The sequence below is a fragment of the Salarias fasciatus genome, chromosome 7, assembly GCF_902148845.1.
Source record: "Salarias fasciatus chromosome 7, fSalaFa1.1, whole genome shotgun sequence".
In the NCBI taxonomy this organism is placed as follows: Eukaryota; Metazoa; Chordata; class Actinopteri; order Blenniiformes; family Blenniidae; genus Salarias; species Salarias fasciatus.
The window spans coordinates 28,021,158-28,037,271 of record NC_043751.1 but is presented as its reverse complement, the minus strand read 5'-3'; the positions used below and the strand labels follow the sequence as shown (position 1 = coordinate 28,037,271).

General features: G+C 41.6%; 1 protein-coding gene across 1 annotated transcript; it reads left to right on the top strand.

Moving 5' to 3' along the window:
• The first annotated feature begins 486 nt into the window (after nt 1-486).
• On the top strand, nt 487-5,700 carry LOC115392352 (WAP four-disulfide core domain protein 1-like). The gene is made up of 7 exons (XM_030096947.1): nt 487-519; nt 1,863-2,058; nt 3,441-3,524; nt 4,771-4,911; nt 4,998-5,051; nt 5,197-5,260; nt 5,450-5,700. The coding sequence occupies exons 1-6, from the start codon at nt 487-489 to the stop codon at nt 5,253-5,255; spliced, it is 567 nt and encodes a 188-aa protein (XP_029952807.1). The 3' UTR covers nt 5,256-5,260; nt 5,450-5,700.
• Nucleotides 5,701-16,114: the final 10,414 nt, after the last annotated feature.

Here is a 16,114-nt window from a genome sequence, read left to right as displayed (position 1 = left end):
AACAAACAGTAAGTGGAGTAAACTGTTATACTTCAGTTAAGCACCACTTTCAGAAGTAAATATAATGACATAAACAACAGAATGGCAGGCCTATGTATAAAGATGTCAAGGTGGATGTGACTGAAGTCAGTTAAAATTAACTATATCTGTCATTGTGAACAAGCAGGAAGTTCTATATTCTCCCCGCTACAGAAATACATCTTTACATGAGGTGAATCAGGGGGAATTAGATGAGTTCTATCATGGTTGTGTCAATTGACAGTCTTGCTTTACAAACTTAAGAATAGACTTTTCATTTTCCTTGTCAGGTCTGCGAGTGAAGAAATCAAAGAGTCCAACAACAAAAAGTAATCCAAGTAGTTACAAAAACGCTCCAATTGTTAGGATTTTCTGCAGTACATGTGGTTTTATTGAACCATTTTCTGTATTCCTTATTCAGTTGTTCAGTACAAAAAAAAAATGAAATGAATGGAATGAAGTAGAAATATGACCACACTGCTGCTTCATCCAAGTGAGAGTGTGAGAGAGTCGGTGACAGCTGTGCTTCTGGGGAGGTTATCATATTTCCGATGTGTGCAGAATCTCTGCACTGAGTCAGAAACACTACAGGAAACAAGAACTGATTACATTATCCTCTACTCTGCATGCAATTGCTAATGAATCTTCTGATCCGCCGTGCACGGCTGAGTGTTTGTGCACAGCCAGAGTGTGTGAAGTGCGTCTGTTTGGCTCAGGGGTCGCGTGACCTACTTTTTCCGCCTCGCACTCACCGGGAAAGTGTTTAATCTCACAGTCGATCACCTTCTGAATCCGGGTCGAGACGCTCACCGGCAGACACGCAGAACAAACCGAACCGAACCGAACCTTCACGTCTGGCGGTCCGGTGCCGCCCCCTGCTGGTGAACACCGCGCACTGCAGGGATTCTCAGCCAGGCCCAAAGGAAATGAGGGGCAAGATGGGAAATTAATCAAAAATAGACAGTTCAGTTTGAAAACCACATAAAATAAAGCAGAATGTTTTATAATGAAATGTTGTATTACAATAGGCGAGATAAATATCATGCTAGTAGGGCAAAATTACAAAATAAGGTATAACAATTGCTGCGACAAGTGTGACAGCTCGATGCTTTAAATAGACTGACTGTGGCTTACATGTTCAAAGTCATAGTTCCTGACTAGAACTTATAAAGTGTCGTCATTAAGACATCAGCTTCCACCATCAGCCTTGAAATGGAAACACCATCAAAGAAAGCAACTGGTTTAATCACCTCTGTTAGTTTGTGTCAAACTCTGCCTGCAAAGCTGAAGATATATTGAGATTTGCCATCAATCGACTCTATGAGAAGGGACTTGGACATATAGAGCTTCAGTAAACATTTATATTGTCTCTGCTGAATGAATAGAGTTTCATAATGTGCTCATCTTGCCTTTTGTTCATAATCAGTCGCTGGTTTTGTCTTATCCTTAACCTGCTGTTTGTTCATTACAACGAACTAGTGTTAGAAATTCTAAACAACACTAGATGGATATTTTGAAAGATATGGCGAAAACGTTTACAGCACATTTTTGTCTCAGCCGTATTTCTTTGCTTCTTTTTCATCCCAGTCAAGATAGTTATTATCTTTGCATATGGCTTCAAGAAAAAAATGAGTATTTATCTTGAAGAAATGACAAACTTGATTCAGATCAAGCTGTTATGATTTAATTTGGGATTTTATTTCTTTTTAACCTCTCCTTGTCCAACTCAACCCTTTTTGCTGGATATCACTCTCGTCATATGAATCATAATTTTATAATTATCTACTTTATAAACCCTCCTTTTCTTTCTAAAGAGTGTGTCTGTCTCTTTCTGTGTGTCTCAGGACTATGAATATGCCAACCACCCCCAGTCCACACAGCACCAGAAGAACGACCGGTGTCCGCCGCCGCCCCAGATGCTGCCGGAGAGGGCCTGCGAGGTTCCCGGCTGCCGCTCGGACTCCGAGTGTGAGCGCCATAAACGCTGCTGCTACAACGGCTGCATCTACGCCTGCCTGGAGTCGGTTCAGCCTCCTCCAGGTCAGCAGAGTCAAAACACTTCAGATCACAGCACCGAGTGTCCGAGACTTCTTCAGCAAGGACCCGTGCTTCAGGCAGAAGCGATTAATGGAAAACTGGCCAAAGGCATAATCAATCTGGACATCCTGAGTGTAATACAGTCAATAATGTGAAAACGTCCATAATGAATAATAATTCTCAATGAATGAATGATAATGATGAATATTTGATGTACGTATATAGAAAAAAAACAGATCTATATTTGCATAATTGTATTATTGGCTGCAGTTACTTCATTTTGAAAAAAAAAAATATTTTAATGTTATTTAAATCATGTGATCTATTATAATACCGGCTCAAATGTGGAGTGGTTTCACCCCTGGGTGTTATTGAAGATTAATTGAAGAAGACTTTCTTTATTTTTTTAAATGTTACATTTCACAGTCAGTGTAAATGAAACACCAATATATGTTATTTATATAGAAGAACATTTGTTAGGAAGAGTGAAAACAGAATAAAACTAGAATTTGGCACTCAGAGAGCGCAGACCTCCGCCACAGCTCAAATCAGTCACCAACAACAACAAGAACACCATATATAATAAAAAACATTTTATTTCTCCCCAACACAAACAATGTCTGGGAGAAAGCTGTTTGCTGCCTGTTCATATCTCAATGCGTTGCCTCACAGTGACTGACACTCCGGAATCCCCCTATTCTCGTCTGTTCTGGATCCTGGTATCCGGAGTACTTCCGTGATCTGGATCAGCAGCTGATCTCTCTTAGAGTCATTGAAGAACTTACACTGTAATTTTTTCCTAAGCCCCCTTGTCATTTATTGTTGAGTTATGCCCAACTATGTGAAAGACTGCCCAACTATGTGAAAGACTGCCCTATCTCTCAATGATAAAGAATCCTTTAAAAAATTCCTGGATCCAAACAGTGATCCGTATCATCACCAAAATTTAATGGATTCTAAGTTAGCCCAAGACCCACCTTTCCACAAAGTTTCATTGCAATCCGTCCATAACTTTTTCTGTAATGTTGCTAACAAACCAACCAACCAACAAACCAACAAACATGATTACACAACCTCCTTGGCAGAGGTAATGACTAGATAGTCCATGATTTATACTTTCAAAAAAAAAAAAGTCTAAATGGGAACAAATTCTCTCTGGATGTCCAAAAAAGCTTTCAAAATCTGTTTGTTTAATCCTGTTGGTCTACTACATTGTCTCAAATTAGCATTATTTGGAACAGTGATGAGTGCTGCAACTTCAATTGGTTTATAATGGTGAGTTTGAAACAGAAATGTGATAAACAACTATAGAGTTTAAAAGTTGAAATGAGACCTTTTCCTTTTTCAGTTTTGTGCTGGCTGACTTGTTTTTTGTTTTGGGGCAGTGCTGGACTGGCTGGTGCAGCCGAAGCCTCGGTGGCTCGGGGGGAACGGCTGGCTGCTGGACGGTCCCGAGGAGGTTCTGCAAGGTGAGAACCACAGCAGGAAGTGACCACGAAGGAGTGGTGTTTGAGGATATTCCGTGTAAAATTTACACCATCTGATACAGTTCATTAGACTGTCAAAATCATCATTTTATTCACATTTCAGCCGATAAGCTCTTTCTAATAACAGAGAAAACTCCTGCTTTATAGCTACATTTCCTCACAGAATAAACTTCATTGCTGTAATGTTTATATAATTTATTGCAGATATTTTACACAAATTAAATCAACTAACTACCTTATTGACAAAGGTATTAAATAAGGTTAAAAAGTAACTGATACACTTGAATTACTATTTTTAGTGGAGTATTTTTAACAGTGCTTTTACTTTGGGTTCAATTTAAGTGATGCATTAATGAAATTAATAAGTAGATCCGTCAGAACGATTGTTTTTGGCCCCAAAGAAGGAGGATTAAAGGTCAGTACTCATCTTGACTCCAGGTTGTTCAAGAAAACAAATGAAGGAGGAGGAATCGAATCTGGGTGTCATTATGAATTCAGACCTGAAATTCAACAACCACAAGAGGACAATAACAAAAACTATTATAACAATTAGAAGATTTCTGACAGAACACAGTTCAGTAAAACTTATTTTCAGGCCTTATTACATCATTTTTTGATTTACAGATTTTACTAATTAGTATCCGAGCACCAGGAGTGCATAAGAACCTTAATGGAATTACTCAGAAAAATAAAAAAAAATCTCCTGACTAAACAAACGAGTACATGAAGCTCTAAATGTTCTCTAAAAGTTACCAAACTTGGGAGAAACAGAGCTGGCGGAAAATGTTATATTTTGGGGGAAATACACATGTGACTGGTGAAATGGCTTAATGGCATTACCTGCAAAATTTAAAATGTTATAAACGCTTCACCTGCGAAATTTTTGACACGCCAAACACTCCAAACAAAAATTCCCAAAAAAGTCTGAGGACACAAAGAAAATTCAAAGCAGGTCGGCTATTTGGAAAAGTACGGGGGAATTTAGACAATTTTGACCCAAATTTACACATTCTATCTGGAGAGACGTCATCCTGGAGGTGAAAGTCTGACGGCATGGCCATCACATTTAATATTTTTTGCTATGAAAGACGAAGTGCAGTATAATCATTCTCATGTATTTGGTAATCTTGATCACTTATATTAATGCATTTTCTTTATTTCCCTGTAAAGCGCTGTGAACTGAATGGCGCTCTAGAAATAAATCTGCCTTGTCTTCCTCACCCCAAAGCCGAGGCCTGCAGCACCACCGAGGATGGAGACGAGCCTCTTCACTGCCCCACTGGCTACGAATGTCACATCATCAACCCGGGAAACCCGGCTGCTGGCATCCCCAACCGGGGACAGTGCATCAAACAGCGCGGTAACTCTGGTGCGTCTGCAAGGCTTCCTCTGTCTGACCGACCTGAGCCCAAGTCCTTCTTGTTTTGTGACCATCTTTTGGTTGTGTCTTTACAGATGGACGAGGCTTGAGGCACAAATACTATAATAAGGACTACAAGGACTACTTAGGTCAGTAGTTCAACCTCTCATAAGGCTAAGAAACAGATTAAGTAACTTCTTCTTTCCTTTAGAAGTAATAGATATTAATTTGAGGTGATCATTGCATTAACATTACTGTTTCACACTATGATGGCTTTTTCCTTTTAATTAACAGGTACCGGTTCAAACAATGCAGTCGGATATGAAAAGCATCACCACAAGCACCTGGGATAAAGTAGGTCTGAAGCCACTTTATGTTGTCACATTCTGTTTTCCAGGAGTACCACACTCATTTGACACCATAACAGTTAAATGATGGCATAGTCCTTTAAATTTTAATTTTTGCAGCTTTCAGCTTGCAACTAAAAACAGAGCGACTCTCTCAGCTTTAAAGAAATTCTAATGCTTTTTATTCCCTCTGCTCACAGATCAACCTGATCAGCTTCACCCTCGACCTCGACCCAACGCCTGACATCAACACGGCCCTGTTTGATCTGCTCACTCCTGAATCCAGGTCCTCCTGACTCCCGCACCCACGGCCACAGCTGCTACCTCTCTACTCTCGCTGCAGTCGCATCATCATGCAAACTCTGTCAGGGAGGCGGGAGACGCCCCCAAAGCACACAGCCAAAGAAATATGAGGGTGGTTCGGGTTTTTTTAGCCTCTCTGTTTGATGATTTACAGACGAAGGATGGTGGTGGTGGTGGTGGTGGTGGAAGCAGAGAAAAAGGCAGAAAACAAGGCAGCAAAGTGGTTTTACTAAATATCTCAAAAGAAAAAGGACACTTGTAGCTTTTCTCCCTCTCAGCCACAGATGTAGTCTTTCACCTCAACACTGCTCGGCCGGTAAAAACAAGTCCATGTGGCTGTCAGTATTCGTTCTCTAAACAAAAAAAAAAAAACAACACTCAGAAGAGAGGAAATCCAAGCATTGTGTTTTCTTTATGGAATTAAATCTGAACATGATTTAATATTTGACTTAAACCGTTGAGAAATCAAAATTTGCTGCAGTTTTTTTTACAGCTGTGGGAAAAAAATGTTTGCCCAGACTTTGCCCAACGGTTCAGTGTTCATCTGAGATACTCCACTGATGAAGTGACAGAACTGTATGGATCTATTGTCTATGCAAATACGATTTCAGTCCTGAAAGGAGGGATTTTGGGTGGAAATTGTAAGTTGACATTCCTGACATAGATTTCCTAAAACAATGCTTCTCAATAAAGAAAATGTGCTAGTTCTGTATATTTAAGCATTTCACAAGGTGTGTGTGTGTGTGTGTGTGTGTGTGTGTGTGTGTGTGTGTGTGTGTGTGTGTGTGTGTGTGTGTGTGTGTCTTTGTGAGGTACATTAACAATACCAGTGGGGATCCTGGGCTCTTTTGGTGCTATTCTCAAACTAAACTTACTTTTTCTGCCGTTAAAGACGCGGATGGTGCTCCAGTGGAATAAACTAAACTGAAGGCGTAAAACAAAACAACTGTTCACGCGGAACTAAAGTGATGTGTGAAATGTGGCTATCGGATCGATGCAGCCTTTACTCTAAATAAACCACATTAATCAAAGAGAAAGTGTCTTTTCTTGTTTGTCTCGGGTCTTATGTGACACATGCTGAGAAGTGATCAGATTTTAAGTAGTGATACAGCAACATTAAAGCACTACAACCCTAAGAAGATAATCATGTAAAATGCTTAAAAGCAATGGTTCTTTTTGATTTTCATGGATCAGTTGAAACTGACTTGGCCTTTGTTCCTGTTTTTATTTCCATGTCAGCAGTGAAAAGTCCTGTTTTTGGTACATCTGCACCATCATCCAACAGGATCCCTTCATACTTGCCATGCTTTCTATTAAGACTTTGTAGTTTTCTCTGTGTATAATTATTCCAAGCAGTTCAGTTTCCTCCAACAAAACATGCATTTAAGACCAAATTGTGACTCTGAAAATGCTCATAGATGTACCTGAAAGAGAATGTGATTAAGTTTTTGTGATGGACTGCCTCCTGAGTCAGCTGGGAGTTGAATAATCCAGTAGAAACATGCAGGAGATGGATGATGAGACACTGCTTCTCTTGTAGGCAGAATGCTTTCAGTACAGTAGCGTCTTCTTGGTCACCAGGGGAGCACTGTTTGGACTTTTAGGGAATAAAGTAAGCTATTATTTCACGGACCTGAAACAAATCTCACATCAAAAAGTAATGCTCTATCAACTGTATGTCTTTCACTGGGGGTTTTGAGGCTTTGTTTTTTTATTTTTATTTTTGGACATTTCAAGGCACCTGGTCCAAATAAAGCAACTTTGACAAATAAGTTGATTTAATCAAAGAAAGGGGGAAACAAAGTATCGATATCGACTATGCTTGTAAATGTCCCTTTTCCTATAATAATGACTCTGGACAATGAACAACTTTATTTCGAAATGAATAATTCTTCCTCATAGGCTTAACTTTTATTTGGATAATAACATATTTTAAAACTATTTTCACTGATCATATTGTTTAGGTGCTGAAGTTCGATGTAAAGACAAACGAAGTTGAACGGTCTGAGTCGGGGTGTCGTATTTGCGCTCCTGACGCACAGTGTGTGGAAAACGTATATCCCAGCGGGTGGTCGTGCCCGCCATTGTCCTCGAGCTCAACGCGCGCGCACGTGAGCACCTGCCTGAAAGCTGCATAAAAAAAAAAAAAGGGAGCACCGAGTGTGGTGCGTAAAACTGCCACTGCGTTTTGGATAAGCCGCTGGTGGCGGTGACGCACCGCGTCTCCAAGGCGGGATCCGGACAACTCACCAGCTGTCGGGCATGTAGCGCCTTCACCTCTTCTTCAAACCCGTTTTGTTGATTGTTTTTTCCACCATGAGCGCACCTGGCAAGTCTTCAGAGAAAAGGTCAGTGTTGCACTATTTTAGAAAGTTTGCGCATATTTTACGCACAATAGCCGCGCGTTTCCCTGAGCGGTGAAAGGATAACTCGATCGAAAGGATATCTCGATGAAGCACGCTTATTAAATTACAAAAAAAAAGTTTATATTGGTTCATATTTTGATTAACAATTTTGGATATAAATATAAGTAAGGCACATCATGCATCCAGATAGATAGATAGGTCACTGTTTTATTTGTAAACGACCGAATCGTACACCCTGAAAGACACGTTTTTAAAATCATTAGTCTAAAGATGCTCACTATACCAATAGGACTTTGAATTCCTCTTTTTTTTTTTTGCCATTCTATTAAAAATGAGCAATTTCATAATTCTCACGTTAATAAGCTAAAACGTATCCAAAACTCTATTGGTGTAGTTAATCATTGGGAATTATGCCATAATTTTAGCATCTGGAACAATGAAAATAGTTGTGTAAAGCCTCTAAACTTAGCCTCAGAGTTTGACATTCCAACATTGGATGCATATTTACCAAACCAGACATGCGTTTCCTCTGGAGTTTCAGAACCTGCTGTATCAGACTTATTACCTGTACACAACAGGACCAACAAGACAGGATAGATGTATTTATCGAAATAAGAAAATAAAAAAGTGCCCAGAAGGTGTCAGTATAGTTAATGTAAAAAGGCTGCGGTGGAGAACTCACCATCTTTCAGCTGTGACTGTAAGTAAGAGCAGCTCAGAAGATGAAGGTTATGTAAGAGTTATGTTGATGATGTGAGTCATGGGTTAGTCAGAGTCAAGGGCGACACAGATGAAGTTAGTGCTTTCTTTTTGTTCGAGTGATTTATTTTTGAGCAATGAATCAAAATCAACACTCTCCTTCCTGGTATGCCTTAGGTGAATAATGATTTATGATTTTTCATTTATACAGAATCGGCTCCAAAAATAAGCTGGATAAGCTGTTGAAGGAGAGGAAATGCACCTTTCCACTACTGATCAAGGTAAGGACACAGCGGTTTCTGTCTTATGAAAGTCCCACTTGTCATTTTTCAAATAGTTTAAGGTCTTGAATGAGCTCGACAGACAGCGCAGTATATCATCCTAAGTTACGGTGACTTCCGAGATGTTGTGGGGTGAAGGTAGTCCAAGCAACCGAACACCCAGTGCTCATCTGGAGACCGATAAATAAATGTTATTTGGGTGGTAGTGTGCACTCAGCAGAGCTGATTTATTAGGGAACATGCTCTGCTCTGGGATGTTCTTGGCCTGTGCAGCTGAAACATCTGAGAGAGGCGCACCACTGCACCCAACCCCGGAGCACTATAAGGCCACATGCTGTACTGTGGGCGTTCTGCTCTGACGCCGTGTAGGTTAACTCCATCGTCCCCTCGTCCTGGAAAGTACCCCATCTTTCCGCCCTGCCCTACAAGGACACGTTCATGCGGCAGTGGACGCCCAGCGCCGAGGGGATTAGCGAGTTTGAAATCCTCTCAGACCTCCCTCACCGAGCTCCTGCAGGACCATTTCCCACTTAGGGTTGATTACAGTTCCGAACCTCGCCGCTCGTGTTGGTGGACAAACCGGTAGAGCTGGCACGAGTAAATCCCTTTGATGTGAAAGGCTGTGCAGGAGGACAATACCCACTGTCATCTCAGTCCAAAGCTCCCTGCACTCAATATTCATTTAGTCTCTATTTATACAGTAGAGATGGTTGATGAAGAAACAATGAATATGGAGGGAGAACAGTGCAGATAACACGTGCACATAAAGACAGGCGTGCTGGATTGAGATGATAGAAATTAAAAGAGTGTTTCCGTCCACGTGAGCTCGTTTGTGTGCATGACTGAGGAAGAAGGGAATTTTGTAACCTGTAGAGGAATATGTGGTAATACAGGACAAAGTCATTTTAAATGAAACACTTCAAACAAGCTCAGTTTTACAAAGACCTGCACTCTGTCTAGTCCATGGGCCAGAGAATGTCCAGCGAAATAAATCCATCATGCATGTAATACCAAATACTCCTGAAACTATTGTTTGGTAGAAAAAAAATACAAAGACATATGCAGGATTTAGAGATTTAACAAACAGTAAATCTTGGATGTTCATGTCCAATCATGTATGTCCCAATAACTGCTTTCACTCTTTTCTGATCCAGGTTTATCAATGTTTGCTTTGTTGTTTTATTTTTTTTTAAATCAGGTGAATCCGCAAGTTCCTTTTAGCAGAATTTCAGAAGTTGGCGTCTTTATCATTTTCAGTCATTTTTTTCCCTCCTTGACTTCTGGCAGTTTTCCACCAGGTGTAATGTAGTGAAGTGAAACATCTGTTCTCAACACGAAGCCCAGCAGAGCTCCATCTAAACGGCCAGATATGTTGACGAGCACAACATGAATTCACAGCAGACAAAAACATGCTGCAGCCACAACAACTTTTTCTATCGATGTGCAACTCTTCTGGAGATGAAACATCAATATTCAGCAGAATCGGGTTCAGTTTAAAGCTCGGCCCTCTTCAGCCGTCCCTGGCCGTAATGTTGGCCCCTAGCAAAACCTTTGAACATCAGCGAGCCGTTGCATCGAGGCAACGTCTGAAGCTGCTGCGAGCGAGGTCGGCGCTCACGGCATCGGCTCCAAAGATTCTCTCAGTTTCTAAGTGAGGATTTCATCGGAAAGCATTTGCGTCATTTGAAAACACGGACGTAAGCAGCTGCTCCCGGCAGACACACCATACCTCTCAAAGATGTGAAGCTCCCTCAGACTGCAGCAAGCTGTGCCTTTTCATGTTTGTGCTTCTTACATAACGTGACTCACTGCTGAAGTCCACATTCGTCATCTACACTTTATTTTTATATCGGGCAATGTTTTCAAATCCATCATATGGAGGCAATGCGCACACACACATATATACACTGGTGTGTTGTGTTTTTGTGCTTCTCACATACATTGCACTGACTTTCATTTATTTTCTGCCGACTAAACTCTTTGAACTTAGATTTTACTCAATGGGATTTAAATTTTCGTCACCGCTTAAAAATTCTACGATCTTTAAATCCTTTCACTTTTTGTTATCTTGAATATTCTCTAAACACATCTTGGATAAAGTGGATTGTACTTTATTGCTCTACTGTATTTTTAGGATGTTGGGGGGTGTTTTTTAAAGCAGTTTCTAAGCAGTAATCTTAATGTACTGGATAGTTGGATTTTTTTATCTGCATCCGTTTCGAGTTGGTTAGCAACAAAGGCAGTGTGAATAATCAGTTCAACTATTTATAGCTGTGCAGTTCTTTCCAGTAACGGTATAGTTTATGTTTTCAGAAAACTGATTTAGTTATACAACTGGAGCCCTTACACTCTCATTTCTTGTTTAATTATTCATTCATTTGTTCATTTTTGACTTGATCCAAAAACTGATTAATGCTTTTGTTTCAAATAAATTTGCAATTGTTAGTGTATTATTAATGAATAATCTTCTGTGAAGCAAAAGAGTGCGTGACTGCCATCCCATTAAAAAAAAAAAAAAAACACACACACACACACACACAGTTTGACCTGCTTGAGTGTGCCGTTTAGCAGGGCTCAGCGCTGCACCTGGCCCGGCGGTCACCCCTGTGACGCCCTATTATTCAGATGAACTCTGCCCCTGATAGGGTTTCTCATCGCTGCTTTGTGCCCCGTTGACACCGGACCCGCTGAATTAAAGCCGGCCATTTAGAAAGAGCGCTCACCTCTGCTGAATTACAGGCCGATATCAGTGTCACCGAGCGCAGCGTTCACACTGCCACTGCACGACCCCCAATGCCGACAAACTCTTTTCAGTCGCCCATCTTGGTGTGTTTCGTGTTTTCTGTTCTGTGTTCAGTCTGAGTCGTGCCCATATTGATCAAACTCTCACGAGCGTGTGTGTGTGTGTGCCAACTGAGATGCCTGTTGCTTCCATACAGAGCCGTCACATGGCCCGCTGCTTGTCAACATGTGAATCTCCGTGTTCTGCTGGCACTAAAATAGTCGCACACATAGCAGCATCCTCGGCGCTGTGGCTGGCTGTCATCCCTCCCACCGGTCCTCGCAGGACACCGCGAGCGGGAGCGGCGTCGGGCCTCGAGCCGTGTTACTGTGTCACAGCTGCAGGCGGGAGCGCCGCCGTTACCCCAGAGAGGACAGCTGGACAGAAACGCTACTCCAGCCTGATAAACATTAATTGAATCTACAAGGAATGCTGGGTAAACAACCACCCAGGGAGCTTAGTTAATGAGTGGCTGGCTGGGTTGCATGAAATGTCTGTTTCCCTTTAACGGTGAGTCACGCAGCACAGAGCTGCGGGGTATGCCAGCGTCCTCCCCCAGCGCTCCCTCTCAGTCCATCTCCATCGGCTCAGGAGCAACGTTGTATAATCTGGTTTCATCTAAAATATACACCCTCAATTCAGAAAAACAGGATGTAAATAAAAACAGGATGGGAGGATTTGCAAATCCCACAATTCTTTGTTTTGTTTAAAACTGAACAGAATACTTGTTTACAGAATGGCATAATACCTTTTTCATGAAAAATATGATCTAATTTTGAACAGCAGGACTGCAGGTCAGAAAAGCTGGAAGATAAGTATAATTAACTGATATAAAAACTCTCTTAGAAATAAAGATCAGCGTGAGTTCATCAATTTGCATAAACAATGCTATTTGAAAATTATGAAAACAACTTCAGAACATCAACTTCTACAGACTTTTGAAGATCCCATTATCTATAGTACATAATATCATCAAGCAATGAAGAGACTGGAGAAATCTTTGCGCTAAACAGGAAAAGGACCAAGATCAGTGTTTCATGCTCAAGTGTGTGAAACCACTGCATGAACTCGGGAACATTTCAAGCTTAACCTTTTGACCAATGTAATATTTTTAAGTCGCAGGATAAAAAGGAAAACCAACCTGCCTGTCAGTCATGACTCATTATGCCCTTTTTAATTGTAATTTATTTTAAGGTGATTATTTGATCAATTTTCAGCTGAAATACTTATTAATTATTGGTTTTTAAAAGTTAAATAGCTCCATGTGTAAAAGGCACAAAATCATTCTTGTTCTAGACCTTGCAACTTACTTCATTAAAGTAATACCTTAATACAGTCGTCTATTATTAGCAGTGGTGGCAGTAGTAGTAAGGCTTACAGTTGCATCATATCTGATCATGTTAATCAGGCTTAACCTCTGAATCACCTGTACTGGTCTCACAGGCCGCCATGTGTCAGTGTGTAGCTGTGGAGCAACAGCAGCCCAGTTTACTTTAAGCTGTAGGACAGAATTTCCTTCACAGACTCCATCCTCTGTTTTTCAAGACGCCCCGTGAAACTCTAGAGCCTCTTCTTGTACTTGGCACCCGAAGCCAACAAGAGCTTCAGTCCTCATTGTCCACATCTGCCAGGCATGTCACCCGATTAAATCCTGTAATTTGCGCTAATTGTTACAATTTGAAAGCGGCGTATTGTCAGTCGGAGTCCAGCTCCGACACGGGGTCTTTTGTGTCCGGGTGCTGACAAAAGCGTATCGCGGCGCAAAGTTTGTTGTGGAAGGTGACAGAAGAGTTAGTGCCCCGGGGTGAAAAGAGGGCTGACAACTCTCGTCTTACCTGTGGCGACACGCCCCTCCCCTGCCTGCCCGTCACCCCCGTGGGTCCAAGGAGACGGGATGCAAACCTCAGCTTCACAAGCAGAGAGGGTTTGCAACTCAGGTTTACGACTCAGTCTTGTTTTATGTACATCAGGATGCAAAACTGCAGCATTCACACCTCCAGAAATTGACCACATTTAACTGCTCACACACCAGAGTTTGCTATAACTGTGAGAACTCTGAAGCAATGATGAACCAGTTATACATGTATCAGGTACTACTTTTGGAGAAATCTATAAAAAAAAAAAACGCATTGTTCTCCACTGTCATGTTGAAAGCAACACGTCTTGGAGCCCAACATGAACCAGAGCCTGCAGCTAAAGCATGAGTGAGGGTTATCACCCTTGTTTATTTGGATTTTAAAGTCCATTCACTCGATGCGGTTCGTCTGCAGCTTTAATCACTGGGAGATTTAGATGCATGTCATCCCCCGCTGCAATAAATATCCAGCTGAAGACGAAGCGCGTTGACTGGAGGAGGCTCGGCCCGTCTCAGGCCTTCTGGTGTATTTTAGCAATGAGAGGAAGTTTCAAGAAATACATAGAAATCAGAACTGATAGGTATATATAAAAATGGAATATGAAACAGGGTGATTTCCTTGGTGTTGCTGGGAGATTTTAGTTTACGGGGGGCAACACTGGAGCCGTTTGCGGACAAGGTGTTTTGGCCCCGGAGCTGCCAGAGATGCCAGGCCATCATCACTCACGTCGGCCGGACTGCACGAGCACGTCCACTCCATCCTCAGGTTCTCAGAGCTGGCAGGGCAGAGTCTGGGGCATTCAGGTCAACACCCACACCACATATGATAGGGCCTGAAGCCTGCTGCCCCGCAGGAATATTTAGCGCCGCAGGCCCACCACACACATTTTGATAATGCAGATTAGTTGTGAGACAATCACGCTCCCGTGCATCGCACCTGACTCAGGTGTCTCATGAGCAAGCAGGCCGACGAATTCTATCTGATCAGCTCTTTTTGAAATGACAGCGACGCTCTCAGTGGCGAGCAGAGCCAGACTTCAGGCCCCGGGTCAGGTCTCACTCCTTGGATGGGACGCAGCAGATCTTAGATGAAAGAATGATTAATGAGGTAAGATTTATCTCTGCTGCGCTTCACAGAGAAGGACAGCTGTCTGGAAGCTCTGCTCGGAGGTGTTTTAGCAGAGGCTGCATTGGGAGCTGCTGTGAACGCTTCCTTTTCCTGCATGTTTTAATATTTTCACTTTTATTTTTGGATGTGAACTGTAGAGTGCAGAAGAGGGGTGTCATCAGCTGTTCCCGCTCAGGCTGGGCGCCAGTAAACATCTGACAGCATATCTAAGCTACTGCAGGTCTAATACCTTCATGACAGCATTTATTAGAGAGAGCAGTAAAGCAAAATACTGGAGGTACCAGTAAAGAAGAAGTGGAGTTTCTGCTTCCATTGATGGGAAGTGCGTTGCTGCTCTGAATCTGCTCTGTCATCAGTGTTGTCTGCTTCACTTTCAGTCAAGTTGCTTTTAAGTTTTCCCAATCGCAGACACTTAATGGCTCAGTCTCCCTTTTCTGGCCAGACTGTGTGGTTCTGTCTTTAAAGGGTTCCTGATTACATTTCTGTTTCCCATTTTATCTTCACTCTATGTGTCTGCGTCGGTTATTTATATTCATTGTGATCAGCTACTGAAAACGTCAGTCAAATCTGAAACACGATCCCTCGACTGAAATGGTTTTACTGGAAATACTGCAGATAAATATCCAGAATCAAGTGTCACTGATATCCTTTCAGTGAGTCTTGGTTTTCGAAAGGTTAGGTGGTAACTCAACAGACTGTTAAAGTCATAACAAAATTAGATAAATTCAAAATTACCAGAAAATAAAGAAAAAAAAAATTGAGCTTTGCATTCATACACTGATCCCAGGACTTTGTGGTTTGACTGTCCAAGATTTCCCAGCACACACTTGTAACATAAACTTCTCAGTAAAACACAATGAATAACTGCAAGATCTGGGGAAACAAATATATCCTAGAAACAAGATCATACAACTTACTGAATGACTGGATTTATTTAGATCTTCTAGTCGTACAGCAGTAAAAAAAAATCGAGTGCTGCTCGGTTTCCTAAGTTGCAGTATCTGTCTAGCACACAGAATGCACTCACTGTCTTTCTAATGGTTCTGAAGGACTGTTTTGCAGAAATGCATTTAAGACAAAAGGGTTACGTGCAGTTTTATTTTCGATGCCCAGTATTGATCGGTCTCTTACAGCAATACAGTGGATCGAGTAGTGAGTGGAGAGACGTGAAAAAGAGGGTCCACTAAGTGTTGTCTGACAGCAAGAGGTTTACAGCAGTGTGAAATGGTTTTATAGACCCCAGGAGAATATGAGTCTCCGCTGCTGAGGGTGAGGATTGTTCTCATTCAGGTTTGTGGTGGTTTCATGATTAATAACAAAAATTTTATTTTGTTTATTGTCTGTATTTGGCCTCATAAATCTGGGGATTTATTTTTCCATGTCACGTTTTGGTCCGGTGGAGAAAAGCTATTGTTTTTAATGCCACTGTGATCCAATCATGTCCTGGACA

Excerpts from the sequence above, each read along its gene's own strand:
- LOC115392352 (XM_030096947.1), top strand. The coding sequence starts at position 487 with ATGACCACACTGCTGCTTCATCCAAGTGAGAGT. Across the intron at positions 520-1,862 it reads TGCTTCATCCAAGTGAGAGT|GACTATGAATATGCCAACCA; the intron begins GTGAGAGAGTCG and ends TGTGTGTCTCAG. Across the intron at positions 2,059-3,440 it reads GTCGGTTCAGCCTCCTCCAG|TGCTGGACTGGCTGGTGCAG; the intron begins GTCAGCAGAGTC and ends GTTTTGGGGCAG.